The 25454-nt window shown below is 36.7% G+C and overlaps 1 protein-coding gene across 1 annotated transcript in view; it reads right to left on the bottom strand.

The window, feature by feature from the left end:
- ZDHHC15 (zinc finger DHHC-type palmitoyltransferase 15) overlaps positions 1 to 25454 on the bottom strand; it is a 162218-nt gene that overhangs the window by 110115 nt on the left and 26649 nt on the right. Inside the window, exon 2 of the mRNA XM_032847726.1 lies at positions 6979 to 7005. Coding sequence (XP_032703617.1) covers positions 6979 to 7005 — 27 coding nt within the window. The remainder of the gene's footprint in view (positions 1 to 6978; positions 7006 to 25454) is intronic.

The following is a 25454-nucleotide window of genomic DNA, read 5'->3' on the forward strand; positions in this document are numbered from 1 at the left end:
CTTAATGCCCATCACCCAATTATCCCGTCTCTCCAACCACCTCCCTGAAGCAACCCCGTTTGTTTCCTAGAGTTCAGCATCTCTTTTGGTTTGCCTCCTCTCAGTATTCATCTTATTTTATTTTTCTTTCCCTTCCCCTATATTCATCTGCTTTGTCTTAAATTTCACATATGAGTGAAATCATATGGTATTTGTCTTTCTCTGACTGACCAATTTCACTTAGCATAATACCTTCTAGTTCCACCCACATCATTGCACATGGCAAGACTTCATTCTTTTTGATGGCTGATTCCACTTTTTGATTCCACTGTGTGTGTGTGTGTGTGTGTATCTCACATCTTCTTTATTGCAAAGGACCATATTTTTAAATAAAGTATCTAGGTTTTGGGTGGTTATAAATTTGGAGAGGGCTCTTCAAATCAGTAAAAGAACCATTAAGCAGACAAGAAATGGAAAAACTTTTGCAGTATGTTTGATTATGGTTTTCTTAAGCTGTGGAGACTGAAAAAAAGGTTATGTGATTTGAGGTCTTCATTTACTTGGCAATAATATTTTCTTTGCCAATGCCAAATAATATTCCTACTGGCAGTTCCTACACTACTTTAATAGTGCAGTGTAAATTGAAACAAAACACAAATTCCTCATGTTATAAGGGACACAGATATTCATTAGGCCTATTGGTCAGGTTCTAGGCAAGGCTCACCAATTCATGCCAGATACTTGGATGTCTAATAGTTTCTGAATAAATTTTATAGCATCTCCTAGTAAACAACTCTAGTCTTTAGAAGTTCCTTATAAGTCTAACTTTCTCTCTTCTGGTTACAATCAAATCTAATTTCAGCTTATTTATCCCACTGTCTTTGAGAACCCTCACATAAAAATGTTATAACTGAGACTGTTCATACTTAATATTTACAAAGCAGTTTACTATTGTATACTTCAATTCCCATATAATTTCATGCTTGCTAACTTACAATAAATCTGTAACATGTTACTAAACTCATCTCCTTTTATAGAAATTGAGGTTCAGAGAAGTTGAGTTACTTACTAAAAATCATAGGGCTAGTAAATGATAGAACCGTAAGTCCAATTCAGATCTTCTGTCCCTAAATTCTGTGCTTTGTCCCATTATGCCCCACTGCAGAATAAAGAAGCAAAATCTAATTCTTTATTATATTGATAAATATGAGAGCTATCAGGAAAAAAGTGCTTAGAATCAGAATTCTAATGTCAGGAAGGAGCTTAAAAATCATACATTGTATTTCCTTGATGATGAGTGATATTGAGCAACTTTTCATGTGTCTGTTGGCCATCTATATGTCTTTTTTGGAAAAATGTCTATTCATGACTTCTGCCCATTTCTGAAATGGATTATTTGTTCTTTGGGTATTGAGTTTGATAAGATCGCTACAGATTTTGGATACTCATACCTTTATCAGGTATGTCATTTGCAAGGATCTTCTCCCATTCCAATACCTTTATCAGCTGTTGACATACCTTTATCAGGTATGTCATTTGCAAATACCTTCTCCCATTCCAATGGTTGCCTTTTAGTTTTGCTGATTGTTTCCTTCACTGTGCAGAAGCTTTTTATCTTGATGAAGTTCCAATAGTTCATTTTGCTTTTGTTTCCCTTATCTCTGAAGATGTATCTAGAAAGAAGAGGCTATGGATGATGTCAAAAAGGTTGTTGTCTGTGTTCTCTAGAATTTTGATGGTTTCCTGTCTCACATTTAGGTCTTTCCCCCATTTTAAACTTATTTTTGTATGTGGTGTAAGAAAGTGGTCCAAATGGATAAAGAAGCTGTGGTATTTATCTACAGTAGAATGTTACTCAGACATAAAAAGGAATGAAATCTTCCCATTTGCAATGATGTGGATGGAGTTAGAGTGCATTATGCTAAGTGAAATAAGTCATTCAGAGAAAGATAAATACCATATGATTTCACTCATATGTGGAATTTAAGAAACAAAACTGATGAACATAGGGGGAAAAGAGAGAAGCAAAACATAAAACAGACTGTTAACTACAGAGAACAAATTGAGGGTTGCTGGAAGGGAGGTGGGCAGGGGGCTGGATTAAACAGGTGATGGGTATTAAGGGCGGCACTTGTTGAGATGAGCCCTGGTTGTACATAAGTGATGAATCACTAAATTCTATATCTGAAACTAATATTACACTGTATGTTAACTAACTGGAATTTAAATAAAAACTTGAAACAAACAAACAATCATACATTATGACCACAAAAGATCCTGAATACACAAAAAAAAAACAAAAAAAACAATACCTCCAGTTTTGTTTTTTTGAAAAACAAAACTGGAGGTATCACAATTCCAGAGTTCAATTATATTATAAAGCTGTAGTAATCAGTATGGTACTGGCACAAAAATAGACACATAGATCAATAGAACAGAACAGAAAGCCCAGAATTAAACCCAAAATTATATGGGTAATTAATCTTTAACAAAGCAGGAAAGAATATTGAAAAAGAAAAAAGAGAGAAAAACCAAGAAACAGTGTCTTAACTATAGAGAACAAACTGATGGTTACCAGAGAGGAATGGGGATTTGTCAAATAGTCGATAAAAGAAGAAGAAATCATACATTGTGGTAACATAAGCTAAAGAATTTAAATCCTGGTAACTGGACTGATGCTACTAGGAAGGTTCTGAACAGAGTCGAGCTTACAAATGACACTCCACACTGGTGTGACTGAGTTCACTGGTAATATACATAAAATGAAGATACAGAATTTTGGATACTAGATAAAACAGCAATTGAGCATCAGGTTTCTCATTAAGGAGCTCAGCTAAGCAAATAAGGAAGCTGTAGATTGAAAAGTAAAAGACCAGTGCAGGTTTACTTAAGAGTACAAACTTTGAAGTCAGACAGGTATGGGTGTGAATTCTCCCACTTACTAGGTAGATGACCTGGGATAATTTAGTTAACCTTTCTAAATTTCAGTTTCCTTCACAATAAAATGGATACAAGAGTACCTGTATCACTGCATTTATGTAAATACTGAAGGACTTAATGTACATATAAAACTTAGTAGGGTACCCAACACAATAAGTGATAGTTTTCAATAATAAGATAATTGTCATTATTCTTATTATGATAGAGCGTAAGTAAAGGCCCAGATCAACTTGTCTTCAAAGTGTATTGTGGAAAATTATGTTTATATTATGTTTATGCACATACATAAAGTGATCTCTGACCTAAGGAACCATACGTGAGAAAAAGAGACAATTCAAGACTTGCTCTAAGGCTACAATAATAGTAGCAAATATTTGTTAGGCCATAGTATGGCTTTACTTACCACTGTTCTAAGTGTTTTGCATGTATGAACACATTAAATTTTCATAGCAACTCTATGAAATAGGTTTTATTAGTATTTCTATTCCACAAATGATAAAGTAGACACAAAAAGGTTGAATAATTTACTAAGAAGTAGTGGTACCAGGACTAGAATTTAGTGAGGATAGCTCCAGAACCCATACTTTTAACTACTGTGTTCTACTGTCTTCCCACCACTCCACTCTGTTGCCTCTATAGCCAATCCCTCTGTTAAATGATTAATACCATGAAGGCTTATTTGTCAAATGCTTTATCTGCATCTATTGACATGATTATATGGTTCTTACTCTATTATTAATGTGGTATAACACACTGACTTGCACATGATGAACCACACTTGTAACCAAGGAATAAATCCCACTTGACCATGAGGAATGATTTATTGTTGGATTTGGTTTGGTAGTATTTTACTGAGGAATTCTTTTTTAAAAAAGATTTTATCCATTTATTTTGACACAGAGAGATACAGTGAGAGGGGGAACACAAGCAGGGGGAGTTGGAGAGGGAGTAGCAGGTTTCCCACTGAGCAGGGAGCCTGTTGCTGGGCTCGATCCCAGGACTCTGAGATCATAACCTGAGCTGAAGGCAGACACTTAATGACTGAGCCATCAAGGCGCACCTTAATAAGGAATTCTGCATCCATGTACATCAGGAGTATTGGCTTCTAGTTCTCTTTTTTAGTGGAGTCCTTATCTGGCTTTAGTAAGCATTTGAAAAAGTACAACATCCATTCATGATAAAAACACTCAACAAAGTAGGTTAAGAGAAAACATCCCTCAACATCATAAAGGCTATATGTGAAAAACCCACAACTAATATTATCCTCAGCGGGGAAAAACTGACAACTTTTTCTCTACAGTAAGGAAGAAGACAAAGATGTCCACTCTCACCACTGTTATTTAACATAGTCACGGAAGGCCTAGCTACAGCAATCAGACAATGAAAAGAATTGTACTCAAACTGGCAAGGAAGAAGTAAAACTTTCACTATTTGCAGATGACATGAAGTGCTATATAGAAAACCCAAAGACTCCACCAAAACACTGCTAGAACTGATATGTGAATTCAGTAAAGTTCCAGGACACAAAATCAACATAGAGAAACCTGTTGCATTTCTATATAGCAATAATGAAGCAGCAGAAAGAGAAATTGAGAAAACAATTCTATTTACAACTGCAACCAAAATAAGAAGATAACTAGGAATAAACCTAACCAAAGAGGTAAAAGAACTGTACTCTGGAAACTAGAAAACACTGATGAAAGAAATTTAAGAGGACAGAAAGAAATGGAAAGATATTCCACACTTATGGATTGGAAGAACAAGTATTATTAAAATGTCTATAGTACCCCAAACCATCTACACATTCAATGCAATCCCTACCAAAATACCACCAGCATTTTTAACAGAGCTAGAACAAACTATCCTAAAATTTGTATGGAACCACAAACGACCCTGAATAGCCAAAGGAACGTTGAAAAAGAAAACCAAAGCTGGTGGCATCACAATTCTGGACTTCAAGCTCTATTACAAAGCTGTAATCATCAAGAGAATATGGTACTGGCACAAAAACAGATACATAGATCAATGGTAGAGAATAAAGAACCCAAAAATGGACCCTCAACTCATGGTCAACTTATCTTCAACAAAGCAGGAAAGAATATCTAATGGAAAAAAGACTCTTCAACAAATGGTGTTGGGGAAACTGGACAGCCACGTGCAGAAGAATGAAACTCGACCATTCTCTCACACCATACAAAAAGATAAATTCGAAGTGGATGAAAGACCTCAATGTGAGACAGAAATCCATTAAGATCCTGGAGGAAAACACAGGCAGAAACCTCTTCCACCTCAGCCACTGCAAATTCTTGCTAGACATGTCTCCAAAGGCAAGGGAAACAAAGGCGAAAATGAACTAACGGGACTTCATCCAGATAAAAACCTTTTGCATACCAAAGGAAACAGTTGACAAAACCAAAAGACAACTGACAGAATGGGAGAAGATACTTGCAAATGACATATCAGATAAAGGGCTGGTATCCAAAACATATAAAGAACTTATACAGCTCAACACCCCAAAAACAAATGATCCAATTAAGAAATGGGCAGAAGTCATTCACAGACATTTTTCCAATGAAGACATCCAGATGGTCCAAAGACACATGAAAAGATGCTCATCATCACTTATCATCAGGGAAATGAAAATCAAAACTACAATGAAGTATCATCTCACATCTGCAGAATGGCTAAAACCAAAATCACAAGAAACAAGTGTTGGTGAGGGTATGGAGAAAGGGGAACCCTCTTGCATTGTTGGTGAGAATGCAAACTTGTACAGCCAATATTATGGAAAATATTATGGGGATTCCTCAAAAAATTAAAATAGAACTACTCTATGACACAGTATTTACACAACTGTGTTCTTACCTAAAAAATACAAAACAGTAATTGAAAGGGATACAAGCACCCATATATTTATTGCAGCATTATTCAAAAAAGGCAAAATTAGAAGCAGCCCAAGTGTACCTTGATGGATGAAGAAGATGTGGTAAATACATACAACCAAATATTACTCAGCTCCAGAAAATTAAATCTTGAAATTTGTAAAAAAATGGATGGAGGTAGAGAGTATAATGCTAAGTGAAGTTGGTCAGAGAAGAACAAATACCATATGATTTCATTTATATGGAATTTAAGAAACAAAACAAGAAAGAAAAACAAAACAAGCACAGAAAAAAGAGATGAAGAGAGACAAACAAAAAACAGACTCTTAAATATAGAGAACAAACTAGTGGTTACCAGAGGGCAGTTAGTTTAGGGGATGGTGAAAGAGGTGATGGCGAATAATGAGTACACTTATGATGAGCACTGGGTAATGTATAGAATTGTGAATCACTATACTGTACATCTGAAATTAATATAATACTCTATGTTAAGTACACTTTATTAAGATAAAAAACAAACAAAAATGCATAATATAAACATTATGTAATTAGTGAATTACAGGTTAATCTCATGAAGTGAGAATTAAAAGTAGCTATATAAATACTTATGGGTATGCCTGAAAAAAGAACATGAGGTTATGTTTGTTAAGACTTATGGTTAGTTTACACATTTTTTAATGGAAAATTCCTCAGTCTCTTCACAGTGGTAGTATAAATTGCAGATTAAGACAGATAGGGGTGAAGAATGGGGAATAAGTAAATATATTGCAACTGTGATGGTGAAGGACTTATCCTTTTAAATTTCCTTGTGGGATCCTTATTCCACACCTTTAAGAAGGAATGAATTGCTCAGGAAAGCAAGGTACCTAGGACAACAGTGATGAAGCAGGAGCCTAGGGTCACTATGGCCAACAACATGGTTACCTATGTCTTTCTCTATCATAAATACTGGTAACTTCCAATTCCTGTCCTACATCGAAAAAGGTCACTGAAAATATGTTCTGCTTTATCTCTGGGTAAACTCCAGGTATGCCTCCTGAAAAAATGTTATCCTAAACTTTCCACTCAGTTCAATATTTCTGGGAAAGTTGCTCAATTTATAGGCTTTTATGTAATTCACTTTTAGATAGAAAGAGGGATACAACTCTGACAAATACTATTTACAACATTATCTTACCTTTTTCTGCTGGGCTCAATACAGTCACTGTGAAAAGAAAAGAGAAAGGTCAAAATTAGTGATATTTAAAAACAATTTTTCTTTTCCTTTTTTAAGATATATTTATTTATTTGAGAGAGAGAGAGAGAGAGAGAGAGAGAATGGAAAAGGGCAGAGGGAAAGAGAGAGTCTTAAGCAGACTCCATGCTAAGCATGGAGCCTGATGCAGGGCTTGATCTCACAATCCTGAGATCACGACCTGAGCCAAAACCAAGAGTCAAATGCTTAACCACTGCATCACCCAGGGGCCCCCAAACATCATTTTTCTAGTCCATCTTCCTACAGCATCATTTTTGAGCTATGTATTCAGTGGAATAACACTTTAGGAAAACAACCAGCCTGCTAAGATGAGGGAAGGCAAGCATGATTGAATTCCACCCTTTGCTATCTTTCTTCATCTTAAATTTGAGTTAAGAATTTGTACTCATTCAATGAATACAGATATAACCAGATTTTTAAAAATTCTTCCGATCGGAAAATCTTGAGCTATGTAAGAGCTTAAAAGCCAATCAATTAGGAGATGACCATTCATTTTCTCAAAGCAGTCACTGGAGAACATCTTTAAATACCAAGCTTCTCTTATATATTTAGAGTTAATTTGGTGTGGAGGTTGCATGCCAGCTCTGAGGTCAAACTGTCTGGGATAAAAACCCAGTTGCACTATTTTGTGACCTTAGGCAGGTTTCTTAACTTCCCTAATATTACCTACCTTACAAGGTTACTTGAGATTCAAATGAGTTAATGCATGTAACTGCTGTTTAACATACTACCTAGTGCAAGGCAAGGATAAAATAAATATTAACAGTTCTTATTATATTTGAACTGTGATTTTTGTAGAGTATCAGAACTGGAAGAAACTTTAGCAACTACCTGGCTTATCTGTCTCATCTTTCAGCTCAGAAAAAAAGGACTAGAGTTGAATCAAATAATTTCTCCAAGGTCACAGAGCAAATTAATGGTAGAGCTGGGACTAGATTCCAGCCCCCAAGGCTTTTTCAATGAACTGTATCTATACCTTCTCCAATCATTCTTTACTGCCTTATGTGATATATACATAATTTTTGCTCAGAATGTCATTTGAGCAAAGTGAGGTCTGTCTTTAGTCACAACCATCTGTGACAATTTATACTCAGTGTTAAGGCAAAGTGCAACTATAAGGCATGGCTTTCAATCTTGAGAAATTACTCAGTTAAGATGGTTTTCAGGGGAGCTGGGGTGGATCACTTGGTTAAGCATCTCACTCTTGATTTTGGATCAGGTCATGATCTTAGCATCCTGGGATCCTGCCCTGAACTGAGCTTTGCACTGGGTGTAGAGCCTGCTTGGGATTCTCTCTCTCTCTCTCTTTCTCTGGCCCTCCCCCACCACTTGCATGTGCAGTCTCTTTAGAAGAGAAAAAAAATTTTTAATTAAAAAAAAACACACAGTTTTCATACACAAAGATAAATACTTATGGTCAGAAAAATGGGGAAAAAATCCAAACAGAGAGTGATACTATATTCTAGGGGCTATTTCCTCAAGTCATTCATCAGTTATACTTCCTCTTTCTCTTCATTTCCAGGTCTACTTTTGTTGAGTCTTAAAAATTTATCCTTTTAATAATCATTTGAATGAACTTTGTTAAAACTATTCTATTTGGGGATGAAAGACCTCAGTGTGAGACAGGAATCCATCAAAATCCTTGAGGAGAACAGGGGCAAAAACCTCTTTAACTTCAGCTGCAACAACTTTTTCTTAGAAACCACCAAAGGCAAGAGAAGCAAGGACAAAAATGAACTCTTGGGACTTCATCAGGATCAAAAGCTTTTGCAGAGCAAAGGAAACAGTCAACAAAACCAAAAGACAACTGACAGAATGGGAGAAGATATTTTCAAATGACATATCAGATAAAGGGCTAGTATCCAAAATCTATAAAGATCTTATCAAACTCAACATCCAAGGAAAAAACAATCCAATCAAGAAATGGGCAGAAGATAGACATTTCTGCAAAGAAGACACCAAATGGCCAACAGACATGTGAAAAAGTGCTCAACATCACTCTGTATCAGGGAAAGGCAAATCAAAACCACAGTGAGATACCACCTCACACCACTCAGAATGGCTAAAATTAACAAGTCAGGAAATGACATGTGTTGGTGAGGATGTGGAGAAAGGGGAACCCTCCTCCACTGTTGGTAGGAATGAAAGGTGGTGCAGCCACTCTGGAAAACAGTATGGACGTTCCTCAAAAAATTAAAAATAGAGCTACCCTATGACCCAGCAATTTTGCACTACTGGGTATTTACCCTAAAGATACAAATGTAGTGATCTGAAGGGGCACCTGCACACTAATGTTTATAGCAGCAATGTCCACAATAGCCACACTATGCAAAGAGCCTAGAGGTCCATCAACACATGAATGGATAAAGAAGATGTGGTATATATATATATTATATATATATATATATATATATATATATATATATATAATATATATATATATATTATGCAGCCATCAAAAATTTGAAATCTTGCCATTTGCAATGTGGCTGGAACTACAGGCTATTATGCTAAGCAAAATAAGTCAATCAGAGAAAGACAATTATCATATGATCTCACTGATATGTGGAATTTGAGAAACAAGACAGAGGATCATATGGGAAGGGAGGGAAAATGAAACAAGAAGAAACCAGAGAGGGAGACAAACCATAACAAACTCTTAATCTTAGGAAACAAACCGAGGGTTGCTGGAGGGAAGGGGAGTGGGAGGGATGGGGTGGCTGGGTGGTGGACATAGGAGAGGGTATGTGCTATGGTGAGTGCTGTGAATTGTGTAAGACTGATGAATCCCAGACCTGTACCACTGAAACAAATAATACATTGTATGTTATATAAAAAAAACTATTCTATTCTGTTAGTGCAAAAATGTGACCGGTAATGTCCTCTTTTTTATAATATACCTGCCTAGAGATGGATACTAACTTTTTTTCCCTTTCCAGTTTAAAAAATCCTGGTTAAGAATGATTAAAAGAAGCATATGCTCTACTTTGACAATGCAAATGGAAATGGAAACAAGAAGCCTTGGTGGGTCAACCTAGGATGCATGATTTTGCACATATATGTTGCATGACTGAATTAGCTGAACTAGGCTCTGAACTGGGTAAATAACATATCCTTAAAATGGAGTGGGGGAGAGCAGAGCTGCTTGCAGACCAATCCTAAAGAGTGGTTGACAAACTGCTGTTTGGTATATCGCTTTCTATCTCTATGGCTGAACAATCACTGGTAAGCAAAAAGTGAAGGTCCTAACTACCATTTGCTTGACCACTTGCTATAGTACTTGTGGGTGAGGGAAGGCACTTTGAAGATGTTGGAACGAGACAATGTGTATACAGAAAAATGATTGGAAACCAGTGAAGTTTCCAGGTGGAGAACAGCTATCTTTAAGTAATTTTATATCTGTCATGGTGCAAGTGGGATTGGTTCATACAATCAAGAACAGTGGCCAGAAATAGAATCAATGGTTAAAAGCTACAGGTCAACACATTTTAGCTCAATATAAGAAAAAAAATCATGATTCTGATGATGATGATGATGACAGTGATGACTGACAATGATGGATTGGCAGCATTGGAAAGGACTGAGTTTCCCATTACACACACTTCGAAATGTTGTAGAGGACATTTACACATTAGTTAGTGGACTTGACTTTTAAAGTTCCTTATATTCCTGGAATCTGTAAGGATTCAATAAACCTAAGGGAAAAAATATTTTCTTGCAAAATTCCCTGTTGGAAGTTACATACTTCTGAAGAAAAAAAAAAAATAAGGGCCTTTATTATAAAACACTGGGCACTTATCTTGGAATTTCTGCCTTTCCTCTAGTGATCTTTGTAATATTGCCTTTTTCACTATTAAAGGAAGCGATTAATAATACGTCAGTCATATTTAAAATGAAAATATTATTGCTTGTGATGTTTAATTTTATGTGTCAACTTGACTAGGCTAAGGGATGCCCAGATAGCTGATAAAACATTATTTCTGGGTGTGTCGGTGAAGGTATTTCTGGAATAGATTAGCATTTAAAGCAGCAGACAGTGAAGATTACCCTCACCAATTTGGCATGAGCATCATTCAATCCTTTGAGGGACTGAATAAAACAAAAATGTAGAAGGCAAATTTGTTGTCTGAATGACCTCAAACCTCTATCTTCTTTTGTAATCAGACATTAGTATTCCTGGTTCTCAGGCGTTTGGACTTGGACTAAAACTTACACCATTGGTTCCCCTGGTTCTCAGGCCTTCAGCTTTGTACTGAAATTACACCACTGGGTTTCCTGGGCCTCCAGGCTTTCAGAAGGTAGATCATGGGACTTAACCTTAGTAATCATATAAGCCTAAGCCCTTGTAATAAATCCCTTTCTATATCGTTAAACATATTTTATTGGTCTTGTTTCTTTGAAGAACTCTAATAGAATGCTATAACATAGATGAAACTAAAAAATATTATGTACAGTGAAGAAGCCAGATAAAGAAGACTGTATGTATTGTACAATTCCATTTGTACGACTGCCTAGAAAAGGTAAGTTTTAGAAAGAGAAAGCAATGAAATCTTGCCATTTGCAACGATGTGGATGGAACTAGAGGGTATTATGCTTAGTGAAATAGGTCAATCGGAGAAAGACAACTAACATATGATCTCTCTGATATGGGGAAGTGGAGATGCAATGTGGGGGCTTGGGGGGTAGGAAAAGAAAAAAAGAAGATGGGATTGGGAGGGAGACAAACCATAAAAGACTCAATCTCAAAAAACAGACTGAGGATGGCTGGGGGGAGGGGGGTCGGGAGAGGGTGGTGGGGTTATGGACATTGGGGAGGGTATGTGCTATGGTGAGTGCTGTGAAGTATGTAAACCTGGCGATTCACAGACCTGTACCCCTGGGGCTAATAATACATTATATCTTTATAAAAAAATTTAAAAATTAAAAAAAAAAGAAAAAGAAAGCAGATCAGTAGTTGCCTAGGGCTGAAAAAGTGAGGTACTGCAAGTGGGCATGAAGAAAGTTTGGGGGGGGGCGATAGAAATGTTTTATAATTATACCAGGTGATGGTTGTACAACACTATACATTTATGAAAATCACTGAACTACATACCTGCAATGGGTGGGTTTTAGCGCATGTAAACTATACTTTAATAAAGCTGTTTAAAAATAATAAAATGAAAATGTTACAAAAGTCATTATAAAATTTTACAAAATTAATCTTTTATCATGAATCTCTTGGATAAGTGTACATTTAGTCATTCTATGGGTAAGTTGCCATGCATGACTGTACAGTGATGTGGTGATCCGTGTAATTATATACCTGCTTTTTTCCTTCAAATTTTAGTTCACTATGGGAAGTACTTGGAATTATCATCAAATAAATTTTTGTACTGTTTCTCCCTTTTTCTTTCACCTAATTACTGGTTCTTTGAAACTAGGTAGGGAGAGAAGGTATGGAAATGTGGAGTAAATGTAAGGACATTTCATCACAGATAATTAGTGTTAAAAAACAAAGCATACCTCATAACTTCCTTTCAGCAGATGCATATTGTAGGGTTCCCAAAATGGGAATGTTAGAGTAATCCTAATTTGAGGCTAGATGGAGATGGTCAGCAAACATAGCAGGAAGGACATGGAAGAAATTCCACAATGGTGCTGACCAATAAAAATATAACACAAGCCATGTAGTTTATTGTTCTAACAAGAACATTTCAAACATTGAAAAAATACCAAGTAAAGTTAACTTTAATATTTTATTTCGTCCAATATATCAAAAACATCATTTCAACATGTTATGTACATACAATTATTAACATTTTATATTCTTATTTTTGTATGAAACTTTTGAAAGCTAGTGTATACATTATGCTTTAGCACATCTCAATTCAGAGGCCATTTTCAAGTGTTTAATAGCCACATGTGGCTAGTAGCTTCCAAATTAGATAGTAAAGCTCAAAAGGACTTGTAAAAGAAAAGTGGGAAGGTTGAAAATTGAGTCTATTGAGATGAATGTTCACTCACAATATGAAGTTCTCTTTTAGTTAATGACTCATTTGGGAGGTGAGTTTATTGCAGTGATGTATTACATTTACTTTGGCATGTACTAATAATGTGGCTCTGCCACTTACTTGTTCTGCGGCCCTAAACAAATTATTTAATCTCTCTGGGCCTCAGTTTCCTCACCTGTAAAATGATGATAAAATTATATACATTAGGGTGGGGTTATTATGGACATTGGGGAGGGTATGTGCTATGATGCGTGTGGGGAAGCGTGTAAACCTGGCGATTCACAGACCTGTACCCCTGGGGGAAAAAAATATATGTTTATAAAAAATAAAATTAAAAAAAAAATTATATACATTATAAGGTTGTTATAGGAATTAAATGACAAAATATGTGTAAAGTACTTGGGTGTCTGGTATATAATAAGTACTTAATTATTGTCAGCTCTTTTTTCTGAGAAAGATAACCCTTTCAGTAAGGCTAGGTTTTATAATAGTTTAGGATAAAAAAAAGTCGTATTTAAAAATATTGTTTATTATAGCAATCCCAAAGTTTCATATTATGGTTTTAAAATAATGTATTCAGTGTCAAAGTGAATATATTTGATACCTTCTTTTTCTATTTCATGTTTCTTAGACTTTAGACAGAGAAAAGAATTTAAAATGAAGAACCTAGATACATTTCTCATTATATTCTGCTTGTTGAGAGCAAACTAGTCACACCAGATTTCATTTACTCCTCTGAAAAAGTTACTCATACCAGCCATTCTTTTACTTGTTTAGACAGCTACCTTCAAATATGGATAATTTCAATACCCACATAGGGAACTAATAAAAATATAGATTATAGGGTCCTCTTCATATAACAAATCTCTGGGTGAAGTTACAGGAATTTGTACTTTAAAAACTCAGTAGGTGATTCTGATTATCAGCTAGGTATAAGAACTATTGGAGTTATTTTAGATGTTTGGTTTGTTATCTTAGTCAGGTGTGATACATTTAACTGTTTTGCATGTGGGAGACTTACAAAACTATTTTAGATATGAGAATACCATTATTGACATAGGCATTCACACAGGCTTAAATGGGTAACTTTTACTTATTCAGAAACTTGGTTTCCAGGAAATATTCTTTCTGGGTTTTTGCCTTATTTTTTCATTTCTTTTGAATCTTTTTGAAAGATTTCTAATTCTGAGGAGAATTATTTCCTGGATCTTTTTAGATCTCAAAATGGTCACTGTTGGTCACCAAAAATGGTAGAGTAGGGAATTCTAGGGTTTTGTCTTTCATCAAGAAGTTATAAGTGGCAAAGACTGTTAGAATCAATTTTTACAGAATTCTGTAATTTAATAAAAAATGTACAATAATCAAGAGGGTACAGTTAGTGAAGAAAGGAGTTGTTGCTTTTTGGTAAGGGAATGCTGTGGCATTTTAAATTTTCTTTTACCATTCTTCACATCCAAGATCAGAAGGGGCTGTGAGAATAGCCTGGTATGGTTTTACAAATGCCAGAAGTAGCGATACAGACCTTATTATCAAAGAATTGTGGTTTTGAGTCTTGATGGTCTTACAGCTCCTTCAAAGACCAAAACAAAGGCTTCCCTGTATATCTGACTCAGAGCATTCCCAGGTCTGAGGCACCTTCTTGGGTGGCCTTTGCTGAAAGCATTTATAGGCACAAGTATTGAATGCAGCAGCCTGGGGCAAAAGACAACACTTGAGACAGGCAATTAACAGAATAAAAAGCATGGGAATGAAGAAATCAACAAAACAGGTAGGAGAATAAATGTTTAAAAGCTACACTGTGTACCATAGAATTAAGAAGGGTACACACATGCAGGGCGGAATGCATGCCCAGAAAAGGCCAGAGAAGACCTTAAGCTTTCACTTCAAACTGGCCCTCAGGCATTTAAAAAGTAGGGAAAGACTAAAGCAGAGTTGTAAACTGGATGGAAGGAGTAGAAAGAGTAAAGGACTGCACCAACACAGAGCTAATGTGCAAAGGCTGGGAAAGTATATTTTTCTTCTTTTCTATTTCTGACTCCAGACACTCATGAAGCCTTTATCAAACAACTAACTTATGACAAGGTTAAGAAACAAAGACTTTAGAGACCACATATAACAAAGAATACATTCTTTAATCTAGAAAAATCACTAAAGAAGCAAACAAAACCAACTTACAACAGGTAGCAAAAACAAACCCTAAAGAGGTAAAGAATCTAATTTCTAGAGTTCTACTTTATAATATTCTAAATGTATGTTTTTCAACAACAAAAAGTTACAGGGCAGGGGGGCCTGGGTGGCTCAGTCATTAAGCGTCTGCCTTCGGCTCAGGTAATGATCCCAGGGTCCTGGGATCGAGCCTTTCCTGGGCTCCCTGCTTGGCAGGAAGCCTGCTTCTCCTTCTCCCACTCCCCCTGCTTCTGTTCCCACTCTTGCTGTGTCTCGGACTGTCAAATAAATAAATAAAATCTTTTAAAAAATTACAGGGCATACAAAGAAACAAAACAATATAGCTTATTAATGGGAAAAAATTAATAGAAACTGTCCAGGAAGCCCAGCCAATAACTTATTAGACAAAGACTTTAAATGCACTGTCTTAAAGATGCTCAAAGAGCTAAAAGAAACTGTGTATTATAACTGTCCCTCAGAATAATGTACTGCTTAAAATATAACCTATGAGAAATTATACTAGTTACCAAGATGCTTAGGTATAGCCTTAAGAAAAACATGCACTGGCAACAGGCCTCCGGAGAAGAGAACAATATGTGTCCTTGAAGTCGACCAGCTGGGGTTGCCCGGCTTGCTCAGGCTGGAATGCTGTCTGCTTCATTTTTCCATTATCTCCCCTGCCCTGAGAGCATCAGCAGTTAGTCAGACAATCCTTTAGTTTGGGCTTGCCCACTATAGGTCATGTACTATGTGACCAGACATATTTTGCCTTTCTTCTAATGTATCTAAAAGACTCATGGTCAGTGTGTAATCTACTATGGCTTCTTTGTTGGTTGTTACTCACTTTCTAATAAATATGAGACTGAGGAGGTGTTCGGGCTGACAGTCTTTTCTACTGTCACTCCCTGCTCCCATTCTCTTGCAGCCGACTTGTTTGTACCTCATTCTTCTCCCATGTGCTGTCAGGAGGTGGCAGCATATAAAAAAATAAAAAGATCAGAAGAATGAAAATAGGATATATAAATGAAGAGATACAAAACAGATTAAGGAACCAAATAGATAATCTGGAGATAAAAAGGAAAATCATGAAATGAAAATTTTACTAGAGGAATCCAACAGCACATCTGAGCAGGCAAAAGAAGGAATTGGTGAATATGAAGACGGGTTGACTTAAATTACCCAGTCTGAAGAGCAAATTGAGAAAGTGACAGAAAAATGAACAAAGCCCATTAGACTTGTAGTGCACTAACAAATATAATATCATATGCACAATGGGAGTTCAGAAAGAGAGCAGAAAAAGGGGGAACAAAGAATTTTTGAAGAAATGATAACTGAAAACTCCACAAATTTGTTAAAAGACATGAATCTAAGCATCCAGGAAGCTCAATAAACTACACATAGCATAAACTAAAGGATATCCACAATCAGACACATTATAATCAAACTGACAAACCAAAGACAAATGAAACATCTTAAAAGCAGGAAAGAATGGGGGCACCTGGGTGGCTCAGTGGGTTAAAGCCTCTGCTTTTGGCTCAGGTCATGGTCTCAGGGTCCTGGGATCAAGCCCTGCATCGGGCTCTCTGGTCAGCAGGAAGCCTGTTTCCCCCTCTCTCTCTGCCTGCCTATCTGCCTAGTTGTGATCTCTCTGTCAAATAAATAAATACAATCTTTTTAAAAAGCAAGAAAAAATAAGCAATTCCACATGTAAGAATAAGATTAACATCTGATTTCTCCTTGGAAACAGTGGAGGCCAGAAGGGAGTGAGATGCCATATTTAAAGTATTGAAAGAGGGGGAGGAGTCAAGATGGCGGAGAAATAGCAGGCTGAGACTACATCAGGTAGCAGGAGATCTGCTAGATAGCTTATCAAACCATAGTGAACACTTACAAATACAACAGGAGATCGAAGAGAAGAAGAGCAACAATTCTAGAAGCAGAAAATCTACCAATTTCTGAAAGGTAGGACTAGCAGAGAAGTGAATCCAACGTGATGGGGAGATAGACCGCAGGGGGAGGGGCCAGCTCCTGGTAAGCAGCAGAACAACAGAGCACAAAATCAGGACTTTTATTTAAAAGTATGCTCCACTGAGGGACATCGCTCCAGAGGCTAAACTGGGGTGAAGCCCACGCAGGGTCAGCGTGGCCCCAGGTCCCGCGGAGTCACAGAAGGATAGGGTGTGTCTGAGTATCGCAGAGCTTGCAGGTATTAGAGTGGGGAAGCCAACTACAGAGACAGAGCCAAGGAGTGAGTTCTCAACTCGGGGTTACCTTGAACCGTAATCTGTGGCGCAGGCCATTGCTCTTTGAGTGGGGTCCCCACAAGGTCTGGGGAGACACGCCCTGGAAGAGCTCAGGGATCTGTGGGGTTTGGAGACTCCAGCCGGAGCTGTATGCCAGAGACAGAGAAGCTTGGTCACAGGCTGGGTGAGCTCGGAGCCGGCCAGAGGCCAACGAGACAGGAGTGATTGAGCATTTTTCTTCAAGCGCAGCCGGAGGCCAGGGAGATGGGAGTGATTGAGCGCTTTTCTCTGAGGGCACATTGAGGAGTAGGGGCCTGAGCTCTCGGCTCCTCAGGGCCACAGATTGGGAGGCCGCCATATTCATTCCTGTCCTCCAGAACTCTACGGAAAGCATTCAGGGAACAAAAGCTCCCGAAAGCGAACCCGAGTGGATTACGTAGCCTGACCCCTGGTAAGGGCGGTGTAATTCTGACTCCGACAAAGACACTTGAGAATCACAACAGGCCCTTCCCCAAAAAGATCAACAAGAAATCCAGCAAAGACCAAGGTGACTTACCAAGGAGAACAGCAGAATTCCAGAGGAGGAGAAAGCAAAGCATGGAATTCATGACTTTCTCCCCATGATTCTTTAGTCTTGCAGTAAATTAAATTTTTTTAAATTTTATTTATTTTCTTCTGCTAATTTTTTTTAACTTTTACCCTTTCTTCTTTTAATGTTTTTTAACTAGTTTATCTTAACAATACCTTTCATAAAAAAAAATAAAAATTTTTTGAAACTTCATTCTTATAGTAGTATTTTATCCTTCATTGTATCTAACTTTATTTTTTGTATACACATACGGTTTTTACTTCTAAAAAATTTGGGGTACAACTTCTTCTAATAGATCAAAATATACCCTAAATCTAGCTCTGGGCTTGTTATAGTCTCCACCCCGAGCAAATTCTCTCCACTTTCCTTTTCTTTATTCTCCCAACCAACTTATTTTATCAACTCCTTTTTTAGAAATTAAAAAAAAAAATTTTCATCTTTATAGGCATATTTCATCCCTTCATTGTGTTTACCTTTATATATGTTTTTCATTCTTTAAAATTTTGGGAGGTAGTTTCTTCTAAGAGACCAAAATACTCACAAAATTAAGTGGGTGACCCTTTTCTAGTCACCAGTCTAATGTATATATATATACATATATGTATATATATATATATATATATATATATATATATGTAATATTTTTTATATTTTTTCTTTACTTGTTTTCTTTTTTTAGTTGTTCTTTTTTTTTCTGAACTTCTTTTTATCCCCTTTCTCTGCCCCCCCCCCATGATTTGGGGTCTCTTCTGATTTGGTTAAAGCACATTTTCCTGGGGTCCTTGCCACCCTTTTAGTATTTTATTTGCTCCTTCATATATTCTTATCTGGACAAAATGACAAGGCAGAAAAACTCACCTAAAAAAAAAAAACAAAAAAAAAACACAACAACAACAAGATGCAGTACCAAAGGCTACGGACCTACTCAATATAGACATTGGTAAAATGTCAGATCTAGAGTTCAGAATGACGATTCTCAAGGTTCTAGCTGGGCTTTATAAAGAGATGGAAGATATGAGAGAAATCCACTCTGGAGAGCTAAAAGCTCTTTCAGGAGAAATAAAAGAACTAAAATCTAACCAAGTTGAAATAAAAAAAGCTATTAATGTGGTGCAATAAAAAATGGAGGCTCTTATTGCTAGGATAAATAAGGCAGAAGAAAGAATTAGTGATATAGAAGACCAAATGATGGAGAATAAAGAAGCTGAGCAAAAGAGAGACAAACAATTACTGGACCACGAGGGGAGAATTCAAGAGATAAGTGACACCAAAACACAAAACAACATAGAATAATTGGGATTCCTGAAGAAGAAAGAGGGGAGCAGAAGGTATATTGGAGAAAATTACTGTAGAGAATTTCCCTAATATGGCAAAGGGAACAAGCATCAAAATCCAGGAGATGCTATAGGTCCACACCTCGTCACCTGATGGTAAAATTTACAAGTCTTAGCGACAAAGAGAAAATCCTGAAAGCAGCCCGGGAAAAGTCTGTAACATACAAGTGTAAAAACATGAGATTGGCAGCGGACCAATCCACAGAGACCTGGCAGGCCAGAAAGGGCTGGCATGATATATTCAGAGCACTAAAGAAGAAAAACATGCAGGAAAGAATACTATATCCAACTAGGCTATCATTGAAAATAGAAGGAGAGATAAAAAGCTTCCAGGACAAACAAAAACTGAAAGAATTTGCAAACACCAAACCAGCTCTACAAGAAATATTGAAAGGGGTCCTTTAAGCAAACAGAGACCCTAAAAGTACTAGATCAGAAAGGAACAGAGACAATATACAGGAACAGTCACCTTACAGGCAATACAATGGCAATAAATTCATATCTCTCAATAGTTACCCTGTAAATGGGCTAAATGCCCCAATCAAAAGACACAGGGTAAGAATGGATAAAAAAATAAACCCATCAATATGCTGCCTACAAGAAACTCATTTTAGACCTGAAGAAACCTCCAGATTTAAAGTGAGGAGATGGAAAACAATTTACCATGCTAATGGACATCGGAAGAAAGCTGGGGTGGCAATCCTTATATCAGATCAATTAGATTGTAAGCCAAAGACAATAAGAGATGAGGAAGGACACTATATCATACTAAAGGGGCTGTACAACAAGAAGATCTAACAATTTTAAATATCTATGCCCCTAACATGGGAGCAGCCAACAATATAGACCAATTAATAACAAAATCAAAGAAACACACTGACAATAATACAATAATAGTAGGGGACTTTAACACTCCCCTCATTGAAATGGATAGATAATCCAAACAAAAGATCAACAAGGAAATAAAGGCCTTAAATGACACACTGGACCAGATGGACATCACAGATATATTCAGAATATTCCATCCCAAAGTAAGAGAATAAGCAATCTTCTCTAGTGCACATGGAACATTCTCCAGAAGAGATCACATCCTGGGTCATAAATCAGGTCTAAACTGGTAACAAAAGATTGGGATCATTCCCTGCATATTTTCATACCAAAATGCTCTGAATCCAAAACTCAATCACAAGGGGAAATTTGGAAAGAACCCAAATACATGGAGACTAAACAGCACCCTTCTAAAGAATGAACGGGTCAACCAGGAAATTAAAGAAGAATTGAAAAAATTCATGGTAACAAATGATAATGAAAACATAACAGTTCAAAATCTGTAGGACACAGAAAAGGCAGTCCTGAGAGGAAAATATATAGCAATAGAAGCTTTTCTCAAGAAACAAGAAAGGTCTCAAGTACACAACCTAACCCTACACCTAAAGGAGCTGGAGAAAGAACAGGAAATCAAGCCTAAACCCAGCAGGAGAAGAGAAATCATAAACATCGGAGCAGAAATCAATGAAATAGAAACCAAAAAACAATAGAACAAATCAACGAAACTAGGAGCTGGTTCTTTGAAAGAATTAGTAAGATTGATAAACCCCTGGCCAGACTTATCAAAAAGAAAAGAGAAAGGACCCACATTTATAAAATCATGAATGAAAGAGGAGAGATCACAACCAACACCAAAGAAATACAAACAATTATAAGAACATACTATGAGCAACTCTACACCAACAAATTTGACAATCTGGAAGAAATGGATACATTCCTAGAGACGTATAAACTACCACAACTGAACCAGAAAGAAATAGAAAACCTGAACAGATCCTTAACCAGTAAGGAGATGGAAACAGTCATCAAAAATCTCCAAACAAACAAAAGCCCAGGGCCAGACGGCTTCTCGGGGGAATTCTACCAAACATTAAAAGAAGAATTAATTCCTATTTTCCTGAAACTGTTCCAAAAAATAGAAATGGAAGGAAAACTTCCAAACTCATTTTATGAGGCCAGCATCACCCTGATCCCAAAACGAGACAAAGATCCTATCAAAAAAGAGAATTACAGACCAATATCCTTGATGAACACAGATGTGAAAATTCTCACCAAAATACTAGCCAATAGAATCCAACAGTACATTAAAAGGATTATTCATCACGACCAAGTGGGATTTATTCCAGGACTGCAAGGTTGGTTCAACATCCGCAAATCAATCAATGTGATACAACACATTAATAAAAGAAAGAACAAGAACCATATGATACTCTCAATAGATGCTGAAAAAGCATTGGACAAAGTGCAGCATCCCTTCCTGATCAAAACTCTTCAAAGTGTAGGGATAGAGGGCACATACCTCAATATTATCAAAGCCATCTATGAAAAACCCACTGCAAATATCATTCTCAATGGAGAAAACTGAAAGCTTTTCCGCTAAGGTTGGGAATATGGCAGGGATGTCCATTATCACCACTGCTATTCAACATAGTACTAGAAATCCTAGCCTCAGCAATCAGACAACAAAAAGAAATTAAAGGCATATAAATCGGCAAAGAAGAAGTCAAACTATCACTCTTCGCAGATGATATGATACTATATGTGGAAAACCCAAAAGACTCCACTCCAAAACTGCTAGAACTTGTACAGGAATTCAATAAAGTGTCAGGATATAAAATCAATGCACAGAAATCAGTTGCATTTCTTTTCACCAACAAGACAGAAGAAAGAGAAATTAGGGAGTCAATCCCATTTACAATTGCACCCAAAACCATAAGATACCTAGGAATAAACCTAACCAAAGAGGCAAATAATCTATACTCAGAAAACTATAAAGTACTCATGAAAGAAATTAAGGAAGACATAAAGAAATGAAAAAGTGTTCCATGCTTCTGGATTAGAAGAACAAATATTGTGAAAATGTCTATGCTACCTAAAGCAATCTACAGATTTAATGCAATCCCTATCAAAATCCCATCCATTTATTTCAAAGAAATGGAACAAATAATCCTAAAATTTATATGGAACCAGAAAAGACCTCGAATAGACAAAGGATTATTGAAAAAGAAAGCCAAAGTTTGTGGCATCACAATTCCAGACTTCAAGCTCTATTACAATGCTGTCATCATCAAGACAGTATGATACTGGCACAAAAACAGACACATAGATCAATGGAATAGAATAGAGAGCCCAGAAATAGAACCTCAACTCTATGGTCACTAATCTTCACAAAGCAGGAAGGCATGTCCATTGGAAAAAAGACAGCCTCTTCAACAAATGGTGTTGTGAAAATTGGACAGCCACATGCAGAAAAATGAAATTGGACCATTTCGTTACACCACACACAAAAATAGACTCAAAATAGATGAAGAACCTCAATGTGAGAAAGGAATCCATCAAAATCCTTGAGGAGAACACAGGCAACAACCTCTTCGACCTCAGCTGCAGCAACTGCTTCCTAGAAATATCGCCAAAGGCTAGGGAAGCAAGGGCAAAAATGAACTCTTGGGATTTCATCAAGATGAAAACAGTTGCACATCAAACGAAACAGTTAACAAAACCAAAAGACAACTGACAGAATGGGAGAAGATATTTTCAAATGACATATCAGATAAAGGGCTAGTATCCAAAATCTATAAAGAACTTATCAAAATGAACACCCAAAGAACAAATAACTAAATCAAGAAATTGGCAGAAGACATGAACAGACATTTCTGCAAAGAAGACATCCAGATGGCCAACAGACACATGAAAAAATGCTCCACATTACTCAGCATCAGGGAAATACAAATCAAAACCACAATGAGATATCACCTCACTCCAGTCAGAATGGCTAAAATTAACAAGTCAGGAAATGACAGGTGCTGGCAAGGATGCGGAGAAAGGGGAACCCTCCTACACTGTTGGTGGGAATGCAAGCTAGTGCAGCCACTCTGGAAAACAGCAAAGTTGAAAATAGAGCTACCCTATGACCCAGAAATTGCACTACTGGGTATTTACCCTAAAGATACAAATGTAGTGATCCAAAGGGGCACATGCACCCAAATGTTTATAGCAGCAAATTCCACAATAGCCAAACTATGGAAAGAACCTAGATGTCCGTCAACATATGAATGGATAAAGAAGATGTGGTATATATATACAATGGAATACTATGCAGCCATCAAAAGAAATGAAATCCTGCCATTTGCGATGACGTGGATGGAACTAGAGGGTATTATGCTTAGCGAAATAAGCCAATCAGAGAAAGACAACTATCATATGATCTCCCTGATATGAGGAAGTGGAGATGCAATGTAGGGGGTTTGGGGGGTAGGAAAAGAATAAATGAAACAAGATGGGATCGGGAGGGAGACAAACCATAAGAGACTCTTAATCTCAGAAAACAAACTGAGGGTTGATGGGGCGAGGGGGGTCGGGAGAGGGTGGTGGGGTTATGGACATTGGGGAGGGTATGTGCTATGGTGAGTGCTGTGAAGTGTGTAAACCTGGCGATTCACAGACCTGTACCCCTGGGGCTAATAATACATTATATGTTTATAAAAAAAATAAAAAATTTAAAAAAATAAAGTATTGAAAGAAAAATATCTGTCAAGAATCTCTTAACATAAAACACTATCCTTCAAAAAGTGAAAGATAAAATAAGACATTCACAGATAAAAAATGATTGAATTCATCACTGGTAGAAGTATCCTTTAAGAAATGACAGAGTTCTGCAGGAAGAAATGAATGGGCACTAACTGTAACTAAAACCATTAAAAGAAACCAAGAACACTGGTAAAGGTAACTACGTATGTAAATATAAAACTAGTAGGATTGTATTTTTGGTTTATAGTTCTTCTATTTTGTTTGTGATTTAAAGATAAATCCATAAGACAATAATAATAAATCTGTGCTAACAGGCACACAATTTATGAAGACGCAATATGGAAGAGTTAAAAGTGGGGACTGGAGCAGAAAAGGAGTACAGTTTTGTATACTGTTATACTAAGCTGGTATTGATTCAAATTATTTGAACTTAATCATAAATATGTTAATTATATTATCAAGGTTAAGCACTATGAAAAAATATATACATATATATAATGAAATTACAAAAAATTGAAATGGGTGCATTAAAAATCAATTAAAAGATAAGGATAAAGGGAGACAAGATGGCGGGGAAGTAGGAAGAGATACAATCTCTTGAAAGCCACTAGGACAAAGAGGCCCCTTACGTACAGAAAAAAGCCCATCAGAATAACGTCAGACCTGTCCACAGAAACCTGGCAAGCCAGAAAGGACTGGCAAGATATATTCAGGGTACTAAATGAGAAGAACATGCAGCCAAGAATACTGTATCCAGCAAGACTGACATTCAAAATAGATGGAGAGATAAAGAGTTTCCAAGACTGGCAAGGCTTAAAAGAATATGCGACCACCAAGCCGACACTGCAAAAAATATTAAGGGGGGTTCTATAAAAGAGGAAAAATCCTAAGAATATCATTGAACAGAAATATAGAGACAATCTACAGAGGGAAGAATTCAAAGGTAACATGATGTCAATAAAAACGTATCTATCAATAATCACTCTCAATGTGAATAGCCTAAATGCGCCCATAAAAACGATACAGGGTTGCAGATTGGATAAACGACAAGACCCATCCATATGTTGTCTACAAGAGACCCATTTTGAACCTAAGGATACACCCAGATTGAAAGTGAAGGGATGGAGAAGCATCTTTCATGCCAATGGACCTCAAAAGAAGGCCGGGGTAGCGATTCTCATATCAGATAAATTAGATTTTAAACTAAAGACTGTAGTCAGAGATACAGAAGGACACTACATCATTCTTAATGGGACTATCCACCAGGATGATCTAACAATTGTAAATACCTATGCCCCCAATATGGGAGCAGCCAATTACATAAGAAAACTATTAATCAAGATAAAGAGTCATATTGATATGAATACATTAATAGTAGGAGATCTTAACATGCCTCTCTCAGTAATAGGGAGATAATCCAAGCAGAAAATCAATAAAGAAAAGGAGCATTGAATGACACATTGGACCAGCTGGACCTCATAGATATATACAGAACATTCCA

Source organism: Lontra canadensis, unplaced genomic scaffold (genome assembly GCF_010015895.1).
Source record: "Lontra canadensis isolate GAN:19392208 unplaced genomic scaffold, GSC_riverotter_1.0 scaffold192, whole genome shotgun sequence".
Classification (NCBI taxonomy): Eukaryota; Metazoa; Chordata; class Mammalia; order Carnivora; family Mustelidae; genus Lontra; species Lontra canadensis.